This window comes from Rhincodon typus, chromosome 26, assembly GCF_021869965.1.
Source record: "Rhincodon typus isolate 14 chromosome 26, sRhiTyp1.1, whole genome shotgun sequence".
Taxonomy (NCBI): domain Eukaryota; kingdom Metazoa; phylum Chordata; class Chondrichthyes; order Orectolobiformes; family Rhincodontidae; genus Rhincodon; species Rhincodon typus.
Window position 1 is genome coordinate 25,076,797 of NC_063357.1, and position 12,034 is coordinate 25,088,830.

The following is a 12,034-nucleotide window of genomic DNA, read 5'->3' on the forward strand; positions in this document are numbered from 1 at the left end:
CCAGCACTGTCTCTTTAGCACGTAGACTTCCATTACCACACACAGGGCATGAAAAAAAGTAGGAACAAAAACAGAAGTTGCTGGAAAAGCTCAGCTGAACCCAACCACCCCAACACCCACCCGCACAACTATGATGCACATTGTCATTTTCACCTTGGAATTTTGAATTCCCAACATTGGATGCAATTCCCTGGTTAAAGCTGAATCAACGTGATTTAAAGGCTCATCAAAAACTGCCCTGTTTCATAGTTTATGTCTCTATTTTGATCAGGATCCCATGTGCCCTTAAGCATTTTCCCAGTTACTTCCAACAATTTGTGCCACATAAACCCCAGCTCCCTCACATCTTGGGTCGTGTATTTTAAGTTGCCTTTCCCAATTTTAACTCCACACAATTTCCACCTGGCTCTCACCTTCACCTGTTGGATTGGTCCCTTCCCTTTCTCAACATCTCTGTTTCCACTTCTGGGGATAGACTGGCCACTGATATCCATTACAAACCCACAATTACTTTGACTATACATTCTCATACCCCGCTTCCTGTAAAGACTCCGTCCTACTCTCCCAGTATAAATAATACAAAAATAAATTTAGCTGAATACAGTTTCGAACGCTAAGCTCAGCAACACAGAGAACGCTATCACCCTGTCAGCTGAGAGAGGTTTATTTTATTTCAGGACTTGGTAAATGTTAGTGGTCTATATTCGGTTGGGAATTATTTTAACAGGTTTGAATATGGACTACGATTCCCAGCAGCCTCAGATAGTGATTTGCATTCCGCTTCCTGGAACTGGGAGTTTCTGGGCTGAAACCGATCAGAATTGAACTGAGAGAGAGCAGCTGTTACTCCTGACATTGGGTGTTTCACAGAGCGCTGTAGTGCATCCAAAGATCGGTGTGCAGAGCTGAACTGAGCGTTTTGGGGTTGTGTAAACACTAATACTTGTTTATCCCACAGACGGATCGAACATATACCTCCAGGTTGCTTTTTAAAGGCTTCGACTTAACCTGAACTGTTCCTACTGTGCTGAATCCTTGTGTTCGAAATGGCCAGTTCAAAGGTAATGTTTCCCTCAATTTTGTTTTAAATTCAAGACTTAGCTCCATTTTTATACGTCAAGGAGATGTTGCCTAGTATCTCCTGCTGTTGTGTTTTCTTTTTGTCCTGTATTACATAGCTGTCCTATTTTCTTGTTGTCTAGCTAACTTCTTCCTTTAATGTGTGACTCGGGAAGGTGCAGGGGGGAACATTAACTACTGTTCTCACAGACGTGTGGACTGAAGTGATTTGGAGGGCTCTTTCAGAATTGGGCGAAATCCTGTCGATATTTTCCTTTTTGTCCTTATGTTGCCATATTAGTCACGATTGCTACAATGATAGTTTCCATTCAGAACGTGATGAAAGCAGCTGGTTTGAGACACTCTGTTTCCCATATTAACATGGGACAGCACAGAGAGGTTATAGGATGAAAGTTTGTTTTTCACAAGAGGAGACAGATACTTAAGCGTCTGTAAGCATCAATACTCTTTCTTTTTTCCCTACCATTATCTTCTCAATGTTGGCATATTTGGTTTACGTTGTCGTTTGTGGCAGGGGTGTGTGGGTTCTTCACTTCCCCTGTATGGATTTGTCATACAATTCGAGGTAGCTATCTGCTCGCTAATGGAGTATTTTCCTGTATGTTGCAATACACGTTATTTTCAACAGTTCCACAAGGAGTTGCGTATGTTGCTGAACTGAACCAACATCTAAAACATATTTAATTGGGGAGGTGCATTTCCTGCGCCAGTTTAAATTGTTACAAAATAACCTGGGAGGATTTCTTGATCATAAACAGGAGGTATTCCTGTGCACCTTATACCCCTACAATTCTTTTGGACTTGGTTGAATTTCAACAGTGTTGCTCTTTGTGTAAAGCAAACTTTGATAAGGGGAATGTTTTCTGTTTTTTACGTATTGATTTTTTTTAAACAGTAAAGCTCAGTTGCCCTTGTTTCATTGGAATGCCGAAGAAGAGGCAACATAGTTAACTCTTTGTTTAAAATTGTTTTTGTACCCTTGAGAAGTTCTATTCCCAGTCCATTCTATGAATTCATGCAGTAACATATGGAACCTTTACACACATTTTCTGCTTCCAGCCTGGCTCCAGGTTTAGCACATTCCTATGGGCTTCAAACCCCACTGTCAGACTGCAGTGTTAGAATTAAACATTTTTGCTGTGTGGGGAACAGTCACTCACTGGAAATGTCCCCCCCCCCACCAACCCCTGTATTGGCTAATTAAGAACCAGAGGGTAAGCTTGTTGACCAGTTAAGGATGGTGGGCATGAACTCAAAGCCAGAGGGCCAATAGGAGGCCCTTCAGCACAGAAACATCAGCAGGGCGCCTTTAAAGGCTAATGAGGATGACAGCATACCTTTGAAGATTGCCCTTCTCCAACTTTTTCCAAGTTACAATAAAACCCAGAAGCCACTACTGGGGAGTTGGGGGAAACCTTTCCACAGGGTGGCCAATGACTCCAATTGAAACCCAGCCTGCTACACTGAGGCCAATTCCAGCCATCTGCCATGTCCCCCACTGTCTTTGGGAACCTGGAAAATCCCTGCTGACCTCTCTCAATAGACCCCTAACTCCCTCCCCTTCCCATCTCGAGTAAAATGGCCTAGGGTGAAACTAGGGAAACAGTCAACTGTTGGTGGTATGACATTGTAAGTAAACACACCCTTATCAGGGGCTAAGAAATATATCTCACATGTTTATAAAAGTGTAGAGCAAGGCTACTCGGAACACAAAGAAGGTTTAGAAGTTTATCTTTAGAATTAATATTTTGGGACAGTTCAACTGACTATATTCCTAATGGGTCACATAATCATATGTTATTGTTTCAGCAACATAACAGATGATGAATGAATTTCTTGGTGTGCAAATCAAGTCAAACTTTGTAGCCAATGCCAAATATTTTCATGTCCACCAGGAAACTAAACTATGGGGTGGAAGATTTGTAGGAAACGTTGATCCAATTATGGAAAAGTTTAATTCCTCCATATCTTATGATAAGCGAATGTGGGCCGAAGATATTAAAGGAAGCAAAGCCTATGTCAAGGCTTTAGAAAAAGCTGGACTGGTAACAAAAACAGAAATGGATCAAATTCTAAACGGGATGGACAAGGTAAGAAACTTGGCAATGAACTGACCTAACTATCAAAGTAATGAGGTCTTTTGTCCTTATTACAACTTTAGTCTCTCCACAGTTATTATTGAAAAGTCTTGTGAAAGTAAAACCATCTAAAATTGAGTTAAACAGAATTCTATTTTTGTGTTCCGGTGAAATTTGTACAATGGGATTTTCTGGTTGATAGTTCATAGTTGTTCTCCACGTCTATTCTGATGGACAGGAAAGTGTCAGACTGATGAACATGCAGGTGGAACATCCCGATGATAGTCTCTGTTTGTTCACATCACTCTCAAATGACTACCAAACTATATGGTTCTCTCACTTCCTGATACACTGTAATGTGTGATGGTCTCAAGCAAAGGGTCATCAGACCAGTAACTAAGGCCTTATGCCTGACCAATGCCGTAAGGAACCTGATAATTAAGGACTTTGGAAGCAGTAGACGGATGGAAAAGGTGGAGTCTGAATTATTCTGCTTCAAGTCATACAATGTGATTCAGTTCGCATATTTTCTTAGTTCTGATGAAAAGAAATTAGTTGGATCCCTTTCTCTTTCCCTTTAGGTCGGATTAGTATTTTAATTATTTCATGGAAGTTACTATTGAATATGCTTCTTTCTCCTTTGCATTTGGAGCACTCCAAATTGTATCAATTTATATTTTTAAAAACAAGTTTCCTTAATTTTCTACTTTGCTCTTGCCAATTATCTTAAATTCATCCTCTGATTACTGACACTTCTGCAGGCAGAAACAGTTCCTCATTTACTTCATCAGAACCTTTCATTGTTTTGAACACCACCATTAAATCTTCCCTTAACCTTCATTGCTCTAAAGATATCAATCGCAGTTTCCCTGCTGCATGAAGCTGTTAAGTACACATGTTGCAGAACGTGGTACTCATCTTCTTTCAAAGCCTAAACACCAATGTTTCTGAAAGCTGCTGTCCTGATTTTGACTGGTGGAGATGGGATTATCTTTGTGCAAATGGAGTTGTGAATTTAATGCTGAAAGATTTTACTTTCAAACTGATAGATTTATGAAGAATGGCTAAATGGAACTTTCCAGATTAGAGAAGGAGATGAGGACATTCATACAGCTCATGAACGAAGACTAAAGGTAAGAGTGGCTGCTAAATATATTTTTCTCAAAATGAGGTTTTTTTTTAAACCAGTAAGAAAAAGGCAACCTCAGGAATATTCCCATTTAGGCTTAGAATTGCAATTTGAATTGATGACCTGAATTACAGTCACTGATGTTCTGATGCTATTTGATTCAAAATCTATTGCTATATTACACCATTATCTTCATGTTAGTCTGCTTGTGAAGTAACGTTTTTATCAACTGGACAAAAACAAGAGAATGCTGGAGAAACACAACAGGTCTTGCAGTGTCTGTGGAGGGAAAATCAATTAATGTTTTGAAACTCAGTTCTGACGATAGGTTACTGGGCTTGGAAAATTAACTCTGTTTCTCTCTCAACAGATGATGCCGGACCTCCTGAGTTTCTCAGCACTGTCTCTTGTGTTTGTTTCAGATATCCAGCATCCACATTTTTTTGTGTTATATTATCAACTGGACATGTGGTTTGATGTTAATTTTGGACAGCAAGGAATACAAGAAAAGAAATGATACATTAGAGACAGTCTCAATGACAAGTTATTGATTGGCATTTTAATTGCTACATAGGTCAACAAATCTGTCATTAAGTACAGCAATCATTAATCATTCTCAGTGTGAGCTGAATATTGATTCTGTTGTATGTGGGGGATAAATCCTAACAGTCTTAACTTGCTCATTCTAATCTGTTTTTAAGCCCCCAAGGTAGCCCCTTGTCAAGAATTGTTTCAAAATGCTGAATTTACTTTAGGCTAGTTTACTGATTGTAAAGTAGGAATTTTAAAGTTAATGATTTTTTAAATTTTTTGCTTTGTGAATAGTTTGGTTTCTATGCCGCCCAAGTCTTTTAATGAATAATGTAAATATTAACTAATCTTAATGAATAAATGTCTTAATGGAAGATTAGATTTATTAATCAAAATTGATCTGAAGTTTGCTCACAGGTAATTTGTTTTTATTTAAGGAGCTCCCAGCTGTTAGTTATTTGTTAGTGTTATTCAACAATGCTTCAAATGGTGCTGCTAAACATTCAAAGTAGCGAAGGGGAAGATGCTGAAGAGGTGTTGAATGAAGAGTCATGGGACAGAATCAAAGAATTCCATTTTAAGGAAGATCTTAAAAAGGGAAAAACATGTAATACATTTGAGGTGTTTGGGGATTCCAGTGTGCAGAAACCTTATGACTGAATATTGTGTCTTTGAGGGTACTACTGTTACAATTAAAGGCTTTTACAAATTTTTTTTGGGGCAATAGCTTTAAATGTAAGATGAATGACATCTACTTGACAGTAGATCTAGCTGGTTTGAATGTTAGAGATTAAAGGCTGAAATTGTTTTACTGAAAAGGTAAAAGTTGTTTATGCTTGGTGACATTAGCAGTAGTGTCATGTAGCTAACTGAATTTGAGCCTTAACTTTCACACAGATGGAGAGTCTCTCCATCTTTACAAAATTGGCAGGAGAACCCAAGTTCGAAGTCTCACCCCCAATATGACACCCGCTATTTTTGCAGAGGTATGTTCTAATTTGCACAGCTGGGGTCCAGAGAGACACTTACACCTAGTAAAGCACAGTTACCTCAGGATGACCTGTTTTTCATTAGTGAGAAGCCCACAATCTGATTGAAAACTTTAGACCTGGTAGGAGAAAGACTTAAGCTGTCAGACTGCTTTGGAAAGGTAGGGTACACTTTTGGATATGGTGCTGTGTCAAATTCAGAGAACGTAAGGTGTCCTTTGGGAGTACTGTCATGCTCATAGGCATTTTGAATTGTAGTTACTAATGTGAGTGTGGAAGCATATTGGATCTGACAAGCTCATTGGAATTCTCAAGAGGACCATCAGGGAAATTGTCATTCTGATCTTTGAATATTTGAATATAAAAGCTGTCCTTGGTGTAAGCCTGAGGAGTATCATTGCAGGATAAATGCTGCAAGACTGATTTCACAATCTTTCATTAACACACCAGAGTTCTTGTCAGTTTGAGTTATAACTCTAAATGGTTATAAACTCTTTGAAGTGGGATTTGAATTCAAGTGCTTGTTTTTTCATTAGAGATTAAAGAAAGTTAAATGCATGGAATAAGTTTATATCATGAGCCTTTCTCTTTAAAAGAGTCAATTCAGTCAGGGCTATGAGGCATGTGTGCTGGAAGGCTTTTTGTTTGGTTTGTCTCCATTTCCCTGATAAATTGGCAGTGTACCAAGGCTGGCTTCCACCAGAATGAAAATCTGAATTTCTGGGACACTTTTTCCTGAATTACTCTTCTCAGGAGCCAGGAAGTTCAGCACTCAGTCTCTCAAAGCCCCAGGGAAATGTAGTTGGTATTGGATTGAAAATAATTGTGCTGTAAACTGTTTACTTCTAAGGTGAAAGGAATCAAGAATCAATTGTTAGCACTTCTGCCAGCCTTTGTGCAGTGTTAATGTGTTTCGCATTGTCATGGGGTAGAGGTCAGAAGAAGACATTTATTTTTCTTGGATAACAAGGTGTAGAGCTGGATGAACACAGCAGGCCAAGCAGCATCAGAGGAGCAGGAAAGCTGATGTTTTGGGTCTAGATCCTTCTTCAGAAGCAGGGTCTAGGCCCGAAACGTCAGCTTTCCTGCTCCTCTGATGCTGCTTGGCCTGCTGTGTTCATCCAGCTGTACACCTTGTTATCTCAGATTCTCCAGCATCTGCAGTTCCTACTATCTCCGAAACAATTTTTATTTTCTTGGTCAGGATACAGACTTCTCTACTGATCAATGACTGACGCGGCAGAGAATGTATGTGGTCAACAGACAGAAAAGGTTGCATTAGTTTGCAAGCTGATTCTGGAAGGGAGAAGGTCTCTAGTCAAAGAGAGGCATCTTCTACAGACATTGGGAGATTTGGTCTGTCATGGCCAGATGGAATAAAGAATTATTGGAACAGGCTTTCCCACTGTGGTAGATTTAAGAAACTCTCCAAAACCTAAGTCCAGAGACTATCATTCACATTTGGTGAAACAGGGTTACAGGAACATATTGGAAGCTGGAACTAGTGGAGCTCATTAGCTAGAATTCCCCTGAGCATATGATGTGTGACAAATCTAAAGCGAACCTCATGCATATGTCCACACAGAGTCACTAGTAGATCTCCCATGTAATGCTCATGGTGAGTTAATAGACAAGTTGTCTTTTAAGAAGTGTATTATTAATAAAACCTGACAGGGAAGAGTTCATGCTACACACTAGAATTTGTCTTTAGTCATCTACTTTCAAGAAGATAAACAACACACACAAATACATTAAAGTCAATTAGTGTTATTGCAAGTGTATGTTGCCTACAAAAGAGTAGTGTTTAGTCATTTTTGTTTTTGTCTTACTGCAAAAATAGTAAGATTTATGATCATGCCTATTATTCTTTTAGTTGTTAACTTAAAGTTTGATTTGATTTAGAAGTCATCTGTCTTTACAGAGATAGTGACACATGAAAGAGATGAAGGATGCATAAAACACTCAGGTTGATTTTTTTTTTCTGCCACCTGCCCCCGTGTCATTTGTTCTTTTTCCCTCCAGACTTGAAAACTGAAAGATTTGGAGAGAAGTCTGCCAAAATAGAACATATGTATACTTGTTCCAAATATTGGGAGAAATTTGTATTTTGTTTTTAAAGTTCAGCTTGTTTTAACAGGTAGACAGGTTGTAGCATGGTGTATTCGACAAGAATAACAGGTTCCCCTGTAATTGAATATCTTTTCCAATGGTTTCTCAATACCACAGCAGAACTGTCCTCCACCTGTGAGAAAGCAATTTCTCATGTTTTTCCTGCCTTGGGCATCGAGCAAAGTCCAAGCTCAGCTGTAAGCTTAAATAATTAGAAGGAAATTGGAACACCACTTCGTCATCAATTATGGAGCTTGGGAGGTTTAGGGCCTTTTGGTGACTAATGGAGATCAGTATCCAGAAAATCCTTAGCTAAGAGGGGAAGCTGAACCTCATTAGGTCCCTTCAAATGTCTTGCAAGATACTTGAGTCAGCAGGGAATCTGAGTCTTACTGCTACTGTTAGGTTCTCATGTTTCCCACTATGCTGGGAGAAGATTTTAACAAAAATTGAGCAGGGCTGCTGGCACTCCTTATTATTTTAGAAAAACGTTGCAATGTTGGTTGTGTGTGCTATAGGAACAGAGATAGTTTCGCATCTTAGGAAACCCTTGCAAACCGTAGAGCAGTACAAAGGGAGTGAAGACTTGATTTACTGAAACTCTGCTTTTTTACACACTCCGTAAACCTGCGAAATCCTGGAGTTCTCCAGGCAAAGGACAAATGAGAAGATCGTTTTAAGATGTTGCTTGGCCATTTCTGGAGGAAGCAAAAATTGGTGGACATTAACCATTAAAACATTTTAAATGGTTTAATGGGGTGATGTTAGGACAATATTTTCCCAGGCTGGGGAAATCCAAAACTAGGTGATCACTGTCTCAAAATAAAGGCTGTTTGGGGCTGAGACAGTGAGAAAATCCTTCACTCAAAGGATTGTGAAACTGGATTTATTTAATCCCAAAGATCTGTGGCTACTCAGCTGTGAAGCATGTTCAGTAGAGGGGTCAATAAAGTTTCCGAAACAAAGGGAGTTAGGAGATATGGTGAGGAAAATGAAGTTAAGGTGGAAGATTTGTCATGATTATATTGAAGAGCTGAATTGGCTATTCTGCTCCTCTTGTTTACATTGTTAGTAATTGATTTTAATGTATTTGAAAGTAGATGAGCTAAAAACACAGACTGGCGTGTAGCGTGAACTTGGTTCTTTCCTGTCAGGTTTTATAAATAATACCCTTCTCAAAAGACAACTTTTCCATTAACTCAACATGTGCATATCATGGGAGATCTGCTGGTGACTCTGTTTTGAATAGGCGTGAGGTTTTCTCTCAATGATAGCAAGGTAAGGCAGCATCTGGGCTCCTGGCTGCTCTGCTCCGGGGAGCTGCTTCCTCCCTTCTTTCCTTATCCTTTTTGCCTTCTTTCTTTCTTCTTTATCTTCATCTTCTTTCTGGTGGTAGTGGTGGAGAAGGTGACATTGCGGAGGAGGGTGGTCGGAGCAGGACTCTTGGCAAGGCGGTGGCCTGGCCTGGCCTGGCGGTGAAGGTGGGGACTCCTGGTTGTGTTAGGCCCAGAGTGGGGACTCCTGGTTATCAGGGTGGAGGTGGCTGCAGCTCCTGGTTATGGTAGGGCCAGAGCGGGGGTGTCTCCTGGTTGCAGGGCGAGTGTGTGGGTCCAGCATGGGAACCATCGATGGTGTGGGCCTAGCGAAGAAAAGATGGTGCCTGAAGCGTGGCAACACCAACGTTGGGGGTTGTCTGACGCAGGGGGCGGCGCGGGTGTCATTGAACAGCCGGCTCAGGGCTCGGGGCTCATGGTGAAGACGGTAGATTGAAGATAGACTTTCTTTCACCTTTGTCCTTTTAATCTTGAGGTATTTGAATGGTGCCAGATTGTGGCAACAGTTGAAGCTTTTCACTATATTTTACCGTGTAGAGTACAAGTGACAATTAATCATCGTTAATTCAATGGCGAAGGAACCCTACTCCCTGGTTCACCTTGCTGATGGTTTCTCAGAGATTTAGTGGGGTTTTTCTGTGGGAATACCCTGTGACTTGGGGCAGATAGAAAGCCAGGGCAAGCTGACAGACCAAAGCGAAGCCCTCTCTGTAGCCATGATGTGCAGCAGGCAGATAGGAACTCTGGAGAGCCAGACTTCTGCCTCTTACTGAGGTGGATGTCCCACCTTCTGGAGCTGTTGGTCAATCAGATAGCCGGCAGCACCAGCGCTGGGTAGTGGGTCATTGCCAGGAGGACTGAAATGCCCACAAAGGATGTCAGATGAATCCTGGAATGAAGTAAGTCAGAGGTATCACTGAGGGAGCTTTGGACCACCTTTGAAGGAGGGGGATGAGGGGTGGGCTTTGATGGGTAGGAAGGCAAGGAGGGTACCACCTTCTCAGGGCACCTCAATGAGCAAAGGGCACCTGCTAGAGATAGAATTGCCCTTGTTTCCCACCATTTTTAAAATGGTAGCCCACTGCCTCCTGGTTGCACATGCCTTCAGTTTTATGGCATGGGCAGCATAATATTGTGGTCAGTGAAGCTTTTTACAATCTCGGTTAATCCTCAACTGCTTAACTACACATGGTCAATGATCTGCAAGTTTCAGCATCTGCCCACTCTCAATGTTAAATTGCTGGGTTTGCTTCCCACACATCAACAAAAATACATTGAGCGGAGCACGTCATATCCAGTCTCCAGTTTCTGTTTCAGTGTGGTGGCTTCAACAGCGAATATGTTTGTGCAAATTCAGCCAGATTGAAGGTCATTGTAACACGCAGAGTCTGAACCAGAAAGTCCAAAACTGGAAATATAAGATAAATATTCTGAAATACGGATGGGAGTTTTTCATATTCTTTCATGGAATGTGAGCATTGCTGATGAGAAATGTATTAATTGCCCTTGAGATGGTCAGGATGAACCACCATCTTGAGTCACGGTAGTCCAATCGAGTGGCTTGCTCAGTCACTTGAGAAGCCGTTTAAGCTTCAACCCAATCATATTAGGCTGGAGTCACATGTAGACTGGACCATTTAAGGACACTAGATTTCATTTGCTGAAGAACATTAGTGAACCAGATGGTTGATATTAAGAGAAAAATTAAAGATTGATAGAAAACATAATGAATATATATCTTTTTCCAAATCTTCAGCAACAAATTTTGTCTGAAGGAATGAAATTCCATGTTTATAAAATTAATTTTTTGGGGCTGGGTATGTTATTCAGCAGTAATAATCCCTCATTATGCTGTTTTCAATTAACTTTGCTTCTGAATACTATAGCTTTAATATTTTTCAGCTATTTCTATTTCAGAGCTACTCATAAATTCAGAAGATCACTACTTTGCAGTTATGTTTGTATAGACATTTGGAAGAGCAGAAAACCTCTGACAGCAGTTTTTATTGTTATCTATTGCAGTCATCCTAGACAGAAGTTGCTATAAGATTTACCTTGGAAAAATGAGTCCAGATAGTGTGACTACTGATATTAGAGTCTGAGCCATATTTGTTTATGTCAACAAAAATTATTAATGCCTTCTAATCTGTTCTGATTAAAAAAAAAACCATTGGTGTGATTTGCTTTTTCTTTCAGGAATTGATTGGAGAAGCTGGAGGAAAACTGCATACTGGTCGAAGCAGGAATGATCAGGTAAATTGGATATGTGTTACCACCATAATGTCTTGCAGTGCACAAATAATGCATTATAGATTATAACTGTTGTATAGGGTAATAGGAGCCTTGAGCAATATTGCTGTGATGTCACAGAGCTACACATTACTGGGTATAAATACCACAGTGTGGGTGGAGTTAAAGCAATCTGGAAAGAACACAGGAAGAAGCACACTTGAATATGTGATTCCCTAAAGCAGAGACAGAGAATACGTGGACAAGAAGACACAAAGAAAATGGATTAGTAATTATGCACGTCACAGCCTGGTAAAGGATTGTGATATCTGATAATGTTTAGTATGGAAGCCTAGTAAATAGTGTTACTTTGAAGAATGAGCCTGAAGGCAGTTGTCAACTTGCCTTCTCAAACAGTCTGGCTGGATCCAAAATTTAACATGTGGCGTGTAAACACGTGACAAAATATGGAACTAAAGCAAAATATTATGATGCTTGGAGTCTGATAAAGAAACAGAAAATATAGGAGAAACTCAGCCGGTCTGGCAGCATCTG

General features: G+C 40.2%; 1 protein-coding gene across 1 annotated transcript in view; it reads left to right on the top strand.

Annotated features, from left to right (window-relative positions):
- Positions 1 to 763: 763 nt before the first annotated feature.
- The window catches only part of asl (argininosuccinate lyase), a 35,223-nt gene continuing 23,952 nt past the window's right edge, over positions 764 to 12,034 (top strand). The window contains exons 1-4 of the mRNA XM_020528469.2: positions 764 to 1,061; positions 2,976 to 3,170; positions 4,208 to 4,291; positions 11,447 to 11,503. Of these exons, the coding sequence (XP_020384058.1) occupies positions 1,047 to 1,061; positions 2,976 to 3,170; positions 4,208 to 4,291; positions 11,447 to 11,503 (351 nt within the window). The 5' untranslated portion in view covers positions 764 to 1,046. The remainder of the gene's footprint in view (positions 1,062 to 2,975; positions 3,171 to 4,207; positions 4,292 to 11,446; positions 11,504 to 12,034) is intronic.